At 41.0% G+C, this 18,512-nt stretch overlaps 2 protein-coding genes across 6 annotated transcripts in view; one reads left to right on the top strand and one right to left on the bottom strand.

Moving 5' to 3' along the window:
* G3BP2 (G3BP stress granule assembly factor 2) overlaps nucleotides 1-18,512 on the bottom strand; it is a 68,113-nt gene that overhangs the window by 18,229 nt on the left and 31,372 nt on the right. The window contains exon 1 of one of the 5 annotated variants that reach the window (XM_082463826.1): nucleotides 3,390-3,576. The exons of 2 other annotated variants lie outside the window; for them this stretch is intronic. Coding sequence is in view for 2 of the 3 variants with exons in the window: in XM_082463824.1 (XP_082319950.1) it covers nucleotides 3,197-3,298 (102 nt within the window). In the remaining variant the exon portion in view is untranslated. Of the gene's footprint in view, nucleotides 1-3,196; nucleotides 3,353-3,389; nucleotides 3,577-18,512 lie in introns of those variants that run through there. 2 more of the 5 variants (XM_082463824.1, XM_082463825.1) reach the window with 2 other exon arrangements.
* The window catches only part of LOC309661510 (uncharacterized protein), a gene marked incomplete at its 5' end in the record, with an annotated part of 42,487 nt that continues 27,271 nt past the window's right edge, over nucleotides 3,297-18,512 (top strand). Inside the window, 3 exons of the mRNA XM_082463192.1 lie at nucleotides 3,297-3,308; nucleotides 3,403-3,950; nucleotides 7,729-7,853. Of these exons, the coding sequence (XP_082319318.1) occupies nucleotides 3,297-3,308; nucleotides 3,403-3,950; nucleotides 7,729-7,822 (654 nt within the window). The 3' untranslated portion in view covers nucleotides 7,823-7,853. The remainder of the gene's footprint in view (nucleotides 3,309-3,402; nucleotides 3,951-7,728; nucleotides 7,854-18,512) is intronic.

Genomic DNA, 18,512 nt, shown 5'->3' with positions numbered 1-18,512 from the left:
CCAACTCATTAAAAAAAAATAAAAGTTAATCCACAAAGCAGAATCAGATACTGTCATTTCAGGTGCCATTAGTTCCCCCCAAACCGAAAAACCTCCAATAAGGATGAACAAATTCTAATGCATAAAAGTACTCTCAGGACTTCCTTGGTGGCACAGTGGTTAAGAATCCACCTGCCAATGCAGGGGACACGGGTTCGAGCCCTGGTCCGGAAAGATCCCACATGCCGCGGAGCAACTAAGCCCGTGCGCCACAACTACTGAGCCAGTGTGCCTAGAGCCCGTGAGCCACAACTACTGAGTCCGTGTGCCTAGAGCCCGTGCTCTGCAGCAAAAGAAGCCACTGCAAGGAGAAGCCCGCGCACCGCAACGAAGAGTAGCCCCCGCTCACCACAACTAGAGAAAGCTCACACGCAGCAACGAACACCCAATGCAGCCAAAAATAAATTAATTAATTTTTAAAAAAAGAGCAATGCATATCTATTTAGAACAGCAACCTTCAATTTGTTGTGGCACACCACAGAATGAAAGCATCACAAACAAGATCTAAGCACCAGTCACAGAAATAAATGGTAGCTGTGGATTAAGCTTTTTCTCTCCTCAGGCCCCTAAGGTAAGGAGGCAAGTTTTGAAGTTCAGAAGCTATTAAAAGTGACCAAGCATTAAAGAAATGGAAATGCCGCCCACAAAAATTAAAACGTGTATTTACATTATGCTTTAAGGTTTAACAAGTAACTACACATTCCTTTACCTCTGTAAAATAGATAGGATATTAGCTTCATTTACAGAAAAGGAAACCATGTTTTCAGAGCCTAAGGAAAGGATTTCAAGGTCCCTCATTTATAGTTATGAGAGAGGATTTGAAATCAGGTCCCCTCCCTTTAGTGATGTTTTCATTACACTTGCTTAAGAACCACCGCTTATGAAGAACCATCAGGAATGCAAGAATATAAAAAAATTTAAAGTCTAACTGTTAGCTTATTTGATACTGTAGGGAGGAGCCAAAAGGCAGAAAACAGTAACATAACAGGAAATCCAAAACAGTCATCCTAGCATACTACAATAGTATTATCAACATAGAGTAAAATATCTAGAAATTAAGTTAAAAATAAGCTGAAAAACAGCAGTCAAGAAACTGATTCTATTGTTTCTGAAGCCAATCCAGAGTTCTGGGAGATAGAACTTGTTTGTTATGTCAGCCCTTAAATTTTCCCAGTGGAGAGTTAAGTCAAGTTTGTCAATTAAATTCTACTGAATTTAAGTTCAGAAACAACCTAATCTGTAACTATCAAAACCAGCCTTGAAAAGGGGTCATTCCTCACCTCCATACGCACTCAGTGTAAAATATGTGGGAAAAAGTCTTATTTAAAGCAACCTAGAAAATCCTGGTAACAGGCAAACAGCAATAATTCTTCAGGACAAGGAAACTGTTAACCTAAACACACTATTGGTATTTATAGATTTTCAGTAACTGATATGGAGATTTTCATTTCTGATCTCTCATAAATGAAATATGGATAATAAATATATCCTACTACCAAGAGTGCCAATCCTATTCAAACTCAAGAGCTGTCTGCTAACAAACTCAACTGCTCACCTGCTAACTAAACACTCACTCAATTCGACTATCAAATTATTAAAGACTTATTTTCTTCTCCTTCCATTTTTGATCCCCATCCACCCCACAAGCATTCTGGTTCTTTCCTCTTGCTACTTGTTCACCATTGACAAACATCTCAACCTCTGAATATTCAGCAACCTGAACCATAACAGCTCTTAAATAGTAAACAATCCATTTGAGGTCCTTATCCTCCCTACAATTCGTGGACAACCTTTCAGAATTAAACAGCCTCTAGTGATTAAATCATAACACAAGGATACACATGAATAATCCTGAATATTTAAGAAAATGGGAAGATAATATCATCAAAGAAACAACACAGAATTCAGTACTAAGAATTTCAAACTAATCATACAGTCTATTTTTTGAGACCAGGAATTTTGGACATCCAAAGGACCACTGGATACTAATAGGGTCAACTGTTTAGAAACTGTTCACATGCCTAAGGCTATATTAACTGCCAAATATGGAGCTGGACAAGGAATTCCCATCTTCTTCCCCTCTAGCATACGGGGCTCCCCTAACTGCAGTTAATGATTCACAGATCCAGGTACATGCAATGCTAACATCTGGAAGACTAACACGAGGTGTTAAAACCAGTATTTTAGCACAAGTTATTATCACAACAATCATATGGGGGGAAAGAGGGAACAACTTTGCTATTATTCCAGCTTTGGTGCATGTGGGTTCTGTGGGTTTTTGTTTTTGCTTGATTTTTAAGACAGCAAAGGTACTGCCCCTCCAAAAAAAAAAATCTGTTAAGAAAGTAGGCATACACTGGAGGAAAAAAATTGATCTATGCGGAAAATTGTAGACGCATATCTATACTTGCCCCAAAGCGGCACAGGGCCATCTTAAATCTGCCTTTAGAGATGCAGGTAAAATTCGATCAGATTCGACTAACAATATTAACACAATCTACGGACGCTATGTTCCTCCCCTTGACTATCCTTCCCACCCTCCCCAAGAAGACATGGGGGAAGAGGAAGAAACCCGCTCCCCAAAGCACTCAAACATCTCTTCTATTCCTGGGTCAGCAAGAGATCGCCTACATAAAAAGGGCACGGAGAAGGCGTACGTTATATCCAGCCCAGGTTTCCCAGCTCTTTCGTGATAAACCCGCGGGGGGGTCAGGGACCGCAGAACACCAGGTACTGGGCAAGCAAAGCGAAGGCTGCCTTCAGACCCGGATTCTGTTTCCGTGCACCGAAATGGTGCCCGGAGGCCGCTACTTTCGCATCTGCGTCGCTTCTGCCTCCGCCGACACAGCTTCTTTTCCCCTCCCCCACGGGCGGGGCGGCGGCGGCCTCCCCACTGCCAGGGAACCAGGAATAAGAGCCGCAAGAGTCTGGGACGAGGCTGGTGGGCTCCGCACCCGAAACATCCTCTCGGGCAAGCCCACTCCCCCACGTCCCGTCCGAAGCCTCCATCAGCGCGCCTTTGGGAGCAACTGCGTCCCCTTTCCCGGCTCGCTACCTCATCCCCAACCAACCCCGGCCCCACCTGTGCCCTCGGAGCCCTCCGTCCGCACGACGCGGGCCGGTCACCTCCCTCCCTACGCGGCCTCCCATCCCTCACCTGAGAAAAAGGCTCGGCTTCTCTCTCGCACACACAGCAGCGTAGGCAGCCGGCAAGAACAATGTCTCTCTCTGCAGCTACACCTCCGACACCGGAGCTCATGCACTGGACGGTTGCCTCGAGCCGCGGCGCGCGACGGGAATGTCCCCTTCCAACCACCACACCGACCGCCCTTCCCGGCCCCCATACACACCTCCAACCAACAGCGGCGGCGGGTACGTCGCGCGGAGGTCAGCGGGAAAGTCGCCGAGGACCGGCTGCAGCGGATTCTTCTCGCTCGCCGCCCTCTCCCTCCTCCGACAAACCTCAAACCTCGGAAACCGGAGAGCCACGAGCTGGTTCCCCTCACTACCACCTATTCACGGGCGCCAGGCACTGCGGCGAACGACAAGGAACACGGACGTCCCGCCCCCTTTGCCACCGCCCCCTCTTATTGTTTTACCCCTGCCGAAAGGGCTGGGGGACCCCCCAGCACGGCTTCAGCCAATCACGCATCTCCTCCGCGAGCTGGACCCAACCTTCTCGCGTCCCTCTGCGGAGCACGCGCAGAACGCCGCCGCGCTCACGTACTCTCGCGCCCGGAAAGCCGGGGAACCGGAACCGGCGTGAAGCCGGGGCGAGAGTCCGCTGATTTGACGTCACAAGTAGGCTGCCTTTCTCCTGCCCCAAGGCTCCGGCCTCTTCGCCCTTCGAAAGCGCACCCGAACAGGAGCCGGGTCGCTGCAGCGCTGTGCCTTCTGCGCTGTCTTTTGGGGACTGATTTTTCTGGTCCTTTTATGTTATTAAGAGGAAGGGAATTTTAGTGATTTTTTTTTTTCTCTCTGAACTAGGTGTCTGCAGGTTGCTGCTCCAGAGAGTAAAAATGCAGCCAGTGGTTTCAGCTGCTTGCACCCTAAACTCAGCCTAGGATATGGAGGTTTTTAAGCTCCACCGATAAGTTCAAAATCGTTCAACGCTATATTATGGGGCCTACTGGGTGCTAAGTACTGGGATGTAGAAAAAATAGGACGTGGCCTCCACAGAGAGAAAAAACAGTTCTATTTCTTTGTGTGCTGTTTAGCGTTAGGCGTTGCTAAATACATAGTAAGCATTTTACATGCTAAAGCAGCTGAAAGCTGAAATCCCAGGAGATAGCAGGACTACAGACCTGTCCTAGATCTAGGCCCAGACTTGGCCGCAGGGGCATAGCTGGGAAAACACTAGACACTGACTCTCATGACCTTGATTCCTGGAAAAACCCCCATCTCCTTACAGTCAAGGAAGCCACTTTGCACCTTAGTTCTGGCAGTGTTTCTCAGAGACTATCAAGACAGCTGAGGAATTTTGGAAGGAAGGGCTGAGGAAATGGTGAAAGGAATAAAAGGCAATTAGGAAAGGAAATGCCCATAGAAGAAACAAAACGCAGGCATATACATTTCACCAGTTTTCTTAACAATTCTTTTAGAGTAACTTTAAGGTATTTTTCACGTGTGAAAACTGAGGTTTACGGGGCAGTGCAAGATTTGAACCTTCAAAATCTACACTACTTTTAACTTATGCTGCTTAATCACATTTTGTTATATGCAAAATATATGGGCAGACTATCACTCTTATGAAATGAACTTTGACATGTTTTTCCTTAAAGTATCATAATACAGTACAGGAAAACTGCCCTTCAAGTCTAATACTTACGTGCCAGCCACTCTTCTGTTTTAATTGTTTAATCCTCACAATAACCCTATAAAGTAGTTAGGATTTTTATGCTAATTTTACACAGGAGGAAACTAAGGCTTAGAGAGGTCGAGTTAACTTGCCCAAGGTCACACAGCTACTACTCCGTTGGAGCTGGGATTCAAACACAAGCAGTCTGCCTTTACACTCCATGCTATGGAATACTCCCCTTGTATTAATTGTCACAACTTACTTATCTCTTCTGTTGATTGACATTTCTACCGTTTCCAGTGTGAAGCTCTTAACGCACAATGCTGTTATTCCTCACCAAGTACAAAAATTTCTCTAGAGCCGTGATTCTCAGAAATTAACATGCATCAGAATCACCTGGAGAGCTTGTTAAAACACAATGCTGGGCCCCCTCCCAGGGTTTCTGATTCAGCAAGTCTGTGTTGAGGCCTGAGAATCCGCATTTCTAACAAGTTCCCAGATGCTGCTGCTGCAGCTCTAGGAACAACACTTTAAAAACCACTGATCTACACCATGGGTTGGCAAACTTATACTGTTAGGGACAGACAGTAAATATTTTAGAACTTGAGAGCCATAAATGGTCTTTGTTACATATCCAACCCACCCATCCCCGTTTTAAAAATCCTTCAAAAATGTATTAATAAAAGAAATATTCTTAGCTCTGGGGCTATATAAAAACAGGCCTCAGACAACCCCTGTCCGAGGGTACATATCAATTGGTGGAGTTATTGGGAAAAACGACTTCATTATCTTCAATTTTATTAAAATACCCAAAACTGTTTTCCTAAGTAGTTATTTTTACTTCCTAAATGTCTCTTTAAGTCCGTGCCCTCTGAATACTTCTCCATACTTATAGCTTCTGCCCAGGTTCAGGACCGTTTTATCTTTCCAGAATGACTGCAGTAACCTCCTAAGGAATCTTCCTGCCCTACAAATATAACCTCCATTAAATACCCCCTCCCCTGACAGACAATTAAGGCAGGGAGAGAGAAGTAGGAATGTATTCATTCAGTGGCTCAAGCCAAAAACTTTTAAGTCACCCTTGACTCTGTCTCACACCACACAGCAAATCACCAGTAAATTTCTGTTCCCTCTACCTTCAACATTTATTCTAGATTAAACACTTATCACTATTACTGCTATTATTATTATTATTATTCCCACAGCAACCAGATCCTTTATAGCTATAAATCAGATGACATTCTGATGTCATCCCTCCAAAGGCAACACAATAAAATCCCAAGTCCTTACCGTGCAAGGCATCCCATCCCTAATTTAGTTCTTACCATTACTTCTTTTCTTACTACTTTTTCTCTTATACACCTCAGCCCTTCCTTTGACATTTCACATCCCCACCCCAATGTGTGTCTTAGGTGTGAACCTTTATCAAAAGTTTGTGAAAAATCAAAATAAACTGCATCTACTGATTTCCCCAAGTACTCATACTGAAATATCTCACTCAGGCATTCTAAAGGTGAGTTAGGCATGATTTTCCCTTATACAAACTACCCTTCATAGAATTTCAGTTAACCTTATACTGCTTAAATAGTCTACTAGCTTGTCTAAGCTGTATTCTGTGGTTATTTTGTAATCTCCCTATATTATATATTTACTAGGTTCTCTTCTAGGTTTTTTATAAATAGTGTAACTCAAATGGTAACCTACAGGTTGTCTGGCAGAGTGTCCACTCAATAATAGCTTCCAGGATTCATTCATTCATTCACATTCATTCCTCGATTCATTTATTCAGTGGCCACCATTGAGTGCCAAAGTATCAAGCAGAGCACTAGGGTCAGGATGAGACAAAAATAATCAAAACATAGTGTCTTCAGGGAATTGGGAGAAAGGAAGAGAAAGAAAGCAAGAGGAGAAAAGAGAAAAACAAAAAGATAGGGAGAGAGACATGGGAAAAGAGGGAGCGGGAGAGTCGGAGAACGACAGGAGGGGGGTCAATGACAAAACTGAATAGAAGTTTGTACTTCTCCTTCATAACCTTAATTGAATGTTTGAATTTATAATTTAATATCTGATATATTTCCCCTCTCATACACACACACACACACACACACACACACACACACACACACACACACCCTGAAAGTTCCATAAAGGGATACTGTTTGTCTCTCCGATCCAGCCCCTGATACTGGCTCACTGAAAGTGCTCCCTAAACTACTTCATAAATTGGCTGACGGACCACTGTGAGGGAGGGCACCACAGTCTTCCTCATGCGCTTCTAGTATTTTTGATATTTTTACCCTAACTTCTAGAACAGTATATGATTTGTTTATTGTTATTCTTTCTTGATGAATAATAATAGTTTTTAGACTGCGGATTTTCCCCTGCCTATAGTTTAGGCCCCATCCCATAGGTTTTATTCACTACTATTGTATTCTAAATAGTTTGGAAGTATAGTTATTTCTTCTTTGATTCAGTTATGATTTAAGAGAGAGTTGAGATTGTCTAAATAATTTGGATTTTTAAATTTAAACATTGTATTTTCACTTGTTTTAGTGCTTGTAGTCTGAGTGTGGCATGTACATTTCTGTGCTTTGTGGAATTTGTTGTGATTTTCCTTTGTGGCCTAATATAGGTACAATTTTTGTAAATTGTCTATAAAACTCTAGTCTGTTGAAATCTTCTTTTACTGTCTTTTAGTTTCTTTTTTATCTTTCCAATCGTTTCTACAGTACATTTTTACCTTTTTATTTTGAAATAATTTCATAGATCCTAAAAGGTTGCAAAAATAATAAATGAATTCCCATTGCCTACATTCCTCAAATGTTAATATTTACTACATTTGCTTTATCATTCTCATTCATTATCTCTCTCTCTGGCTTTTCTCCTGTAGGCTGTCAATTCCCCGAGGACACATTTCAACTATTTTTGCCTCATCCTGTGCCTAGTAGTGTGTTTGATACACTGGCACTCAGTGGTGGCTACTGAATGAACAAATCCAGGCGTCTTAAAGAAACCAGTAAGTGGTTATTATGGATACTCTGTCAGACAACTGGTAGATTGTCATGTGACCTCTATCCATAAAAAAGCATCTAGAAGAGGCTCTAGTTGCAATTTTCTTTGGACATGATATCCCTTTACCCCTAAACACTTCAGTGTGTATTTCTTAAAAGACAAGGACATTTACTTCTATATCCACAATACAATTATCAAAATCAGGAATTAACATTTTTACAGTACTATAATCTACAGACACTCAAATTTCATCAACTGTCCAACTAATATCAAAAGGAAAAAATTGTTTTCTGGTCCAGGATACAATTCAGGATTACAAACGAATCTAGTTATCATGTCACCTTAGTCTTCTGTAGTCCAAAGCTTTTTCTCAGTCTTTCTTCTTTCATGACCTTGATATTTTTAAAGAGTACAGGACAATGATTTTAAAGAATGCCCCTGAATTTGGTAACCTCTGTTGTTTCCTGATATTTAGATCTAGATTATGCATTTTTTGGCAAAAATACCAGAGAAGTACTGTTCTGTCCTCAGTGCATCATATGGAGGCACGTGACGTCCACGTGTCCTATTACTGGTGACGTTCCCTTCACGATTAATGCAGTGGTTGACGGGATTCTCCACTATACAGTTCTGTTTTTCCCTTTGTAATTAATAAGTATCTTGTGTAGTCTGGTACTTTGAAACTGTGTACATACCCCATTTATCACGATAGTTTCACCCAGTTTTAGCAGCCATTGACGATCCTTGGCCGAATCAGTTTTTGTTATGGTGGCTATCTAATTGTGATTTTTCTAATTCCATCATTCTTTCCACATTTATCAGCTGCAGTTCTACTATAAGGAAGACCTTTTCTCCTTTCTCATTTTTTAAAAATATTTTATTTATATCAGTGTGAACTCATGGATTTCTACCTGATCATCCATTAATACCAACATTTATTTTCATGCTCACATTGTCCCCATTTGGCCCGTGGAAGCCCCACCAAGTTAGCTCTCATGCATTATATAATTTAATTGTGCATTATTTATTACAAAAAATTGAACTAAGATATCTTTTCAAACAGTGAAAAAGAACAAAAAGTGACAAGGGCCTAAGAGAAGACAGTGGCAAGTAGAAGAGAAATTTATAAGTATATAGGTGGCAAAAGTGTGATGATTAACTAGGTATGGGCAGTAAGGGAGAAGTCTAGGATAGGATGCTTTGCTGGTTTTGTCTGGGTGACAAAAGAGACACTGGAAATATTCACTAAGAAGGGGACTACAGAACTTTGGTATTTTTCTATCCATATGCTTGTATAAAATATTATACTGGGCTTCCCTGGTGGCGCAGTGGTTGAGAATCTGCCTGCCCATGCAGGGGACACGGGTTCGAGCCCTGGTCTGGGAAGATCCCACATGCCGCGGAGCAACGGGGCCCGTGAGCCACAACTACTGAGCCTGCGCGTCTGGAGCCTGTGCTCCGCAACAAGAGAGGCCGCGGTAGTGAGAGGCCCGCGCACCGCGATGAAGAGCGGCCCCCCGCTCGCCGCCAACTAGAGAAAGCCCTCGCACAGAAACGAAGACCCAACACAGCCAAAAATAAATAAATAAATTTTAAAAATATATATATATATTATACTAGTTACTTCGTCCAATACTTTCTGATCTAATGCCACTTTAGAAAGATCTCTGACCACTGAATCTAAAGGAGCCACAGTCACTCTCCATCTCTTACTCTGCTCTACGTCTGTTAATAGCACTTAGCACTACCTGACATTATATTTATCCTTTGAAGGGTATGTTTGTTTATTTATTTATTGTTGCGGCATGCGGACTTCTTAGTTGCGGCCTGCAGACTCTGAGTTGCGGCATGCATGTAGGATCTAGTTCCCCAACCAGGGATTGAATCTGGGCCCCCTGCATTGGTAGCACTGAGTCTTACCCACTGGACCACCAGGGAAATCCCATGATGGGTTTTTTTAAATTGTTGGCCTCTCCAATAAACCAAGTTCCATAAGAGCTCAGATTTTGTCTGTTTTGTTCAATGCTGTATCTCTGCCACAAAGAAGACATTCAAAATCAATTAGTGAATAAATAAATGTGTGTGTGTTTGTGTGTGTAGGGGGGCAGAGAGAGAGATAACGATCATAATTAAACATTGCTTTGCAGGATACTACTTTTTTTCCTCTTAAAAAAGAGACATCATTTTATGTTAGTACATAGTAGGTCTACTTAATTTTTTTTCCAATGGTTACATAGGTGGGGAATGACATCCTAAGCTTAGAGGCAATATACTAAATTATAAAGAAAGTTACGAGAATGTAATCAAAATAAATACAAGCTATGTAATTGCACATTTCTGCCACAAATTTGAATCAAAGGACTAGCAAAACTTGATAAGAAATCAGTACGAAAACCTAATCAATAAACATGCAAAGTATGTCCCATTTATAGAAAAAAGGACATAGCATTAAACATACATGAAGAGCTGTTAAACGGAAACAATGGCAAACCATAAACAAACTGGCAAATATTTTAAAATGAAAACATCCAATATGCAAAAAAAAAAAAAAAGCTCCTTTGTAGACGTCTGTTGCAAGTAAACATTAATTCATCCTTTTAAAAAAAAGCAACTTGGCAAGATATATCAAAAGCTTTAAAATGTTTGTGCTTTTTGAGTCAATAATTCTACTTCTGGGTGTTTATCCCTCTTAAGATATGCCCAAGAAATTCATTGTGATGTTACTTATTTATTATCATTTAAAAACTGGAGGCATCTTAAATATCCAATAATAGTGAATGGTTAAATAAACGATGACACATATCCTTGACACATATACATCAAAAGTTATAGATTTAAATATTTAAGAATATATTTTTATGTTACATATTTATATTTCAATCTTAAACATGTTTATGAACCAATCTTAAGTTAAAAATACGGTTGATAGTTTTTTTTACAAAAAAAAAAAGGAAAAGAATCAGATCCAATCACCATTTGCAGGTGAATTTTTTAAAAGAAAATCATTAGAAATATATTAACTGATTCCTGATTATTATTATAGATTTCAGCATAAAATACTTCTCTGACATTCTACTTTAAAAGGCTTTTTCCTCTATACCCTCTCATTTGACCTTTTGCAACCTTACTGGATCTTAAAGGATCAACCAATACCGTTACCAGAATTTTGCTGATGATGTAGGTGTTTAAGGGATGACTTTACATGCGTGTTTAAGGGCTACGCGCTCTATATAAATAAGGCAGGACTCAAAACTATGAAGACTAGGCATTGGAAGGGAGTCAAATCCAAATCCTTCAAGGATACGCATTTTTCTTAGTGTCTTTACTCATCACAATTTTAACCTTTCAAGACTTACATAACATTTAACCTTTTGAGACATGCATTACAAATGTCTTGTACCTGCTACCAATTCAGTTAGTAAGGATTATGCTGCCAGCAGTGTAGTCTGGGCTCTGGAGCCAGGCTGCCTGGATTTGCATTCCAGCTTCATCTCATCACTTATTAAATGTATTACCTGGGTATATTTCCTAGGTATATTACTTTGGGCAGGATGCTTAACTTTTCTGTGCTTCAGTGTTTCTCATCTGTAAAATGGGGACAATAATATCTACCTTATTAGGGTACTGTAAAGATTAGATTAGTTAATAGAAGTAAAACGTTTATACCATGCCTGGCACATGGTAAATGCTCAATGAACAACAGCACTTCATGTTTGGTGCTTGAAAAGGTATATGCACCAATTGCTTTCAACTGATTCCTTTTTCACTGACTGCTTGCTGCTTTGCTTGGAAGTAACAACTTACAGCTGTATATAGCATTTTTTAGTTTTCAGAACACTTTCAAACACATTATCTCATTTCACTTTCACAAGCAATTCACAAAGTAGGTAAGCTGCACAAGGCTAAAAGTGGCCAATTTAGAAAGAGACCCCAGAGTCCCCCGTGGCTCCTGCCACTATACCATATCCCACCACTAAATGATGAACCTCCTTAGCCTTAGAGCAAATATTCCTAATTGAAAACCTGTTACTCGAGAATTTCAGGGCTGTCTTGGTACAGCTGGCTCTTTACAAAGCTTTTTTTTTTTTTTTTTTTTTTAAATTTATTTATTTTTGGCTGTGTTGGGTCTTCGTTTCTGTGCGAGGGCTTTCTCCAGCTGTGGCAAGCGGGGGCCACTCTTCATCGCGGTGCGCGGGCCTCTCACTATCGCGGCCTCTCGTTGCGGAGCACAGGCTCCAGACGCGCAGGCTCAGTAGTTGTGGCTCACGGGCTTAGTTGCTCCGCGGCATATGGGATCTTCCCAGACCAGGGCTCGAACCCGTGTGCCCTGCATTGGCAGGCAGATTCTTAACCACGCGCCACCAGGGAAGCCCCTTTACAAAGCTTTTTGATGCAAAGAGAAACCTACTCCCAGGAGTAGGATGAACCCATTCCTTTTAGAGCAGGCGCGGAGAAAGACTATAACGGCCTGAAGAAAGAATCAAATGTTCATTTCTCCTGAAATCTTTCCATCCATTATCTTTGTGAGACTGGGACAGGTAGGGTCTAAAGAGATATTCTTCCTCTTCATTTGGGCGTTTTATGTGAAAATGTCACACATCCAGAAAGGTACATAAAACACTTGCACAGCCTGCCTATTTGTTGTTAAGTATAAAATGTAAATAAATGAATGACTGCTATGGGTGGTGGATTTTAGCAATGTAGCTGGTTTTGATCTTATCTATTAAAGTCTTCAAGTAGGGGAGATTCTAAAAGCTCCCAAGCTTGAGAGAATAAAGATTGCAAACTCTGAGATGACTTCTTCAGAATTTAGAGACAAAAATCTCATCATAAATCAACACCCAAAGAATTAGGTTTGGGATTACAAAAGTAACCCACCCTGAATAATGGTTTGTAAATTCTAGTGGATTCTATCCACTGCTCAGAAAGTTATGATGACAGCTAAAATCACCTCAGGCTAAGTAATCTAAGAGATAACAGTAATTCTGGCAAGTGTAACAACTAAAGATAATACAAATAAAAGAGAAGTCATCTGCCCTGAGTTGCCAGGAGTCCAGAAAATGATGGCTTTGGAAAGAAGCTTCATCAACGTTTATCTTGCACTGTTCAGGGTAGACTATATTTGGCAGACATCTAGCCATCCCAGGGCTACAGCTTGTGTTTAATCCTTCAGGCCTTACAGTCTGGATATGAGATGCCTTTAGGTTATCCAATTCTCACTAAGCGCTCTGACCCAGAGGAGGGGCCCTGGTCAGCGGGTATTCTATTTATTGGCAAGGCATATCTCCCTCTGTGAAATGGCATTCTGGGGTCGTTAATCAGTCTCCAACGGATTAAGTTAGTGTCAATTCCTATCCCTGAACCAGATTTCCTCATGGAGGGGAGAGGGGACTAGAGAGGTTGTACCATGAGAAACCACAGCTGAGGACCAAATCCTCTGCTTAAATATAGGATGAAACACATGGGATCAAATCCCATTTTCTTCACTGACTAGTGTTGTGACACTGGTAAGGTTAGTTCATTTCTTTGACCTTTAGTTTCCTCATGGATAAACAGCCAGCTTTAGGGGACTTCCTTGGTGGTCCAGTGGTTAAGACTCCATGCTTCCACTGCAGCGGGCACGGGTGCAATCCCTGGTCGGGAAACGAAGATCCTGTATGCCGTGTGGCACAGCCAAAAACAAACAAACAAACAAAAAACCTAGCCAACTTCAGGGTTGTTGGGAGGATTATTTATACTGTTTAGCACAGTGCCTGGCATGGTCTGATTCCTGTTGTAGAACTGAGGCAGATGTTCAACAACGGGGGACCCCAACACAGCACTTCATAAAGTCATAAACAGACACTAGCCCAAGACCACCCTCCATCCTTCCACTCTCCATTTCTCCTCCGGGGTCAAATACTTGGTTTGACAGTGCAAAGAAACCAGGGCAAAAGACTTTGTCTTAAGTAGACAAATTCAGGAGGAGGAAATGGATATCATACCTTTGAAAGCAATTTGTTCCACTAGTCTCTTTTAGCAACCAGGCTATGGAACTATTCACGGCAGTAAAAAACCAACTGTATGCAAAATGGAATACATTCATCAGCAGACAGAAAACTTAAAAGTGGTAGAGCAGTTGTGAAACTTCTTCTGATTGGAAAAAGGTGATCATAAAAAATTAGGTAGCTGATACACAGTGAAAGCATTCTGGCTTTCTTCTATCTTAAACAATTGAGAGCAAAACACAGCCAATTCCTCATGCAAAGTGTCTGCATCAGCCCTTAATTCCACCCACACATTTCCAGGTGTGACCACTTCCTTGTAGGTTCTTGACTAGCTAAGCTCAGGCTTCTGGATCCATGGCAGCAGAACACGTCTCCAAGCTTTACCTCCTTAGGAAGCACAAAATAGGTTTATTACTAAGGCAAGAATCTTCCTCAGAATCAAGATTTGCCCTACCCTTCCGGTCAGACCATCAACCTGGCTTTTTTTTTTTTAATATATCTCTACCCTCCTCCTTCCGGATTGTGGCTCTGACCTATGCCTTGTTGACTCACACTCTCTGGGTGAGCCCTGGCTGTGGAAATATTATACATTTCCTGGCTCATGGCAACTGGCTCAAAACTGACAGGAGCTCCCAGTGACATTCTCATATTTAGCTGAGCTTCAGAGATCCCAGGTCTGATCCCTAACTCAAGAGCCATGACCCCAAATTCCCACATTGTTGGTGGTGACCCGAAAAGGGAAAGACAACTTAAAAGTTATTGACCACTATCAAACATTTAGAGAAGAGGTAACACCTATCCTTCTCAAACTCTTCCAAAATATAGCAGAGGGAGGAACACTCCCAAACTCATTCTACGAGGCCACCATCACGCTGATACCAAAACCAGACAAAGATGTCACAAAGAAAGAAAACTACAGGCCAATATCACTGATGAACATAGATGCAAAAATTCTCAACAAAATACTAGCAAATAGAATCCAACAGCACATTAAAAGGATCATACACCATGATCAAGTGGCGTTTATCCCAGGAATGCAAGGATTCTTCAATATACGCAAATCAATCAATGTGATACACCATATTAACAAACTGAAGGAGAAAAACCATATGATCATCTCAATAGATGCAGAAAAAGCTTTTGACAAAATTCAACAATTTATGATAAAAATCCTCCAGAAAGTAGGCATAGAGGGAACTTACCTCAACATAGTAAAGGCCATATATGACAAATCCACAGCCAACATCGTCCTCAATGGTGAAAAACTGAAACCATTTCCACTAAGATCAGCAACAAGACAAGGTTGCCCACTCTCACCACTATTCAACATAGTTTAGGAAGTTTTAGCCACAGCAATCAGAGAAGAAAAAGAAATAAAAGGAATACAAATCAGAAAAGAAGAAGTAAAGCTGTCACTGTTTGCAGATGACATGATACTATACATAGAGAATCCTAAAGATGCTACCAGAGAACTACTAGAGATAATCAATGAATTTGGTAAAGTAGCAGGATACAAAATTAATGCACAGAAATCTCTTGCATTCCTATACACCAATGATGAAAATTCTGAAAGAGAAATTAAGGAAATACTCCCATTTACCACAGCAACAAAAAGAATAAAATACCTAAGAGTAAACCTACCTAAGGAGACAAAAGACCTGTATGCAGAAAACTATAAGACACTGATGAAAGAAATTAAAGATGATACAAACAGATGGAGAGATATACCATGTTCTTGGATAGGAAGAATCAACACTGTGAAAATGACTATACTACCCAAAGCAATCTACAGATTTAGTGCAATCCCTATCAAACTACCAATGGCATTTTTCACAGAACTAGAACCAAAAATTTCACAATTTGTATGGAAACGCAAAAGACCCCGAATAGCCAAAGCAATCTTGAGAAAGAAAAACAGAGCTGGAGGAATCAGGCTCCCTGACTTCAGATTATACTACAAAGCTACAGTCATCAAGACAGTATGGTACTGGCACAAAAGCAGAAATATAGCTCAATGGAACAGGAAAGAAAGCCCAGAGATAAACCCACACACATATGGTCACCTTATTTTTGATAAAGGAGGCAACAATACACAGTGGAGAAAAGACAGCCTCTTCAATAAGTGGAGCTGGGAAAACTGGACAGCTACATGTAAAATTAGAACCCTCCCTAACACCATATACAAAAATATACTCAAAATGGATTAAAGACCTAAATATAAGGCCAGACACTATCAAACTCTTAGAGGAACACATAGGCAGAACACTGTATGACATAAATCACAGCAAGATCCTTTTTGACCCATCTCCTAGAGAAATGGAAATAAAAACAAAAATAAACAAATGGGACCTAATGAAACTTAAAAGCTTTTGCACAGCAAAGGAAACCATAAACAAGATGAAGAGACAACCCTCAGAATGAAAGAAAATATTTGCAAATGAAGCAACTGACAAAGGACTAATCTCCAAAATTTACAGGCAGCTCATGCAGCTCAATATCAAAAAAACAAACAACCCAATCCAAAAATGGGCAGAAGACCTAAGTAGACATTTCTCCAAAAAAGGTATACAGATAGCCAACAAACACATGAAAGAATGCTCAACATCACTAATCATTAGAGAAATGCAAATCAAAACTACAAAGAGGTATCACCTCACACCAGTCAGAATGGCCATCATCAAAAAATCCACAAACAATAAATGCTGGAGAGGGGGTGGAGAAAAGGGAACCCTCTTGCACTGCTGGTGGGAATGTAAATTGATACACCATTATGGAGAACAGTATGGAGGTTCCTTAAAAAACTAAAAATAGAACTACCATATGACCTAGCAATCCCACTCCCGGTCATATACCCTGAGAAAACCATAATTCAAAAAGCGTCATGGGGCTTCCCTGGTGGCGCAGTGGTTGAGAGTCTGCCTGCCAATGCAGGGGACACAGGCTCGAGCCCTGGTCTGGGAGGATCCCACATGCTGTGGAGCAGCTGGGCCCGTGAGCCACAATTGCTGAGCCTGCGCGTCTGGAGCCTGTGCCCCGCAACAGGAGAGGCCGCGATAGTGAGAGGCCCGCGCACCGCGATGAAGAGTGGCCCCCACTTGCCGCGACTGGAGGGAGCCCTCGCGCAGAGACGGAGACCCAGCACAGCCAGAAATAAAAATAAAATAAAATAAATTAAAAAAAAAAAAAAAAAAAAAGCGTCATGTACCACAATGTTCATTGCAGCTCTATTTACAAACCAGGACATGGAAGCAACCTAAGGGTCCATCGACAGATGAATGGATAAAGAAGATGTGGCACATATATACAGTGGAATATTACTCAGCCATAAAAAGAAATAAAATTGAGTTATTTGTAGTGAGGTGGATGGACCTAGAGTCTGTCATACAGAGTGAGGTAAGTCAGAAAGAGAAAAACAAATACTGTATGCTAACACATATATATGGAATCTAAAAAAAAAAAAAAAAGGTTATGAAGAACCTAGGGGCAGGACAGGAATAAAGACACAGATGTAGAGAATGGACTTGAGGACACGGGGAGGGGGAAGGGTAAGCTGGGATGAAGTGAGAGAGTAGCATGGACTTATATCTACTACCAAATGTAAAACAGATAGCTAGTGGGAAGCAGCCGCATAGCACAGGGAGATCAGCTCGGTGCTTTGTGACCACCTAGAGGTGTGGGATAGGGAGGGTAGGAGGGAGATGCAAGAGGGAGGAGATATGGGGATATATGTATATGTATAGCTGATTCACTTTGTTATAAAGCAGAAACTAAAACACCATTGTAAAGCAATTATACTCCAATAAAGATGTTTAAAAAATAATAGTAAAATAAAATAAAAGTTATTGACCAAAGGACTTTTATGCACAAGAAAGCAGACCCAGATAAAGTGTGTTCATAGGAGCAATAATGTTGGAAGCAGAGTTGTTTCCTAAGCAACCAAGAGCTGTAGAAAATCCAAGGAACTTTCAGCCCCTTAAGTAAAAGAGTAATAAGAGGGTTTGGAGGCTTTTCTTAAGCAGAGAGGGGAAAAGATTTAAGAAGCACTAAGAGAGACTGTTTCAGATGTAAGTAAATGTAATGGTTTTTTTTGTTTCTTGGGGGTTTTTTTGACCGCGCAGCACAGCTTGTGGGATATTACTTCCCTGACCAGGCCTTGGTGGTGAAAGTGCCGAGTCCTAACCACTGGACCACCAGGGAATTCTCAAATGTAATTTCCTTAAATGTCTAAGCCAGAAGTTTTTAAGCTGAGTCTATGCGCATTTTGAGGGATGGAGATAGAGGATGTTTATGAAACCATGAACATTTTGTATATATGTGTGCATGTGTCTTTTTTTGCTGGAAAGGTCCATATTTCATTGCCTTCTAAAATATATCTATGTCCTAAAAGGTTAAGAACCAGTGATCTAAACCACGTTCTTCTTCAATGTATATCATGGTAATAATGAGTTGTTTATTAAAATGAAGGCTTTACAATATAAAGAATGATATTTTCATTCAAAAGCCATATTTAACTAAAATTCCATGCTAATCAATGACTTCAGCTTACCCTACTAACGGATGCTGAACTATTTCCTGGTTTTGATAGTATACTACAGTGATGCAGGATGTCAAATTGGGGGAGATGGGGTGAAGGTTGCACAGGACCTCCCTGTACATTTCTTTGCAACTCCCTATTA

Source organism: Balaenoptera physalus (genome assembly GCF_965194825.1).
Source record: "Balaenoptera physalus genome assembly, chromosome: 5".
NCBI lineage: Eukaryota > Metazoa > Chordata > Mammalia > Artiodactyla > Balaenopteridae > Balaenoptera > Balaenoptera physalus.
This window is presented reverse-complemented; position numbering and strand designations above follow the sequence as displayed.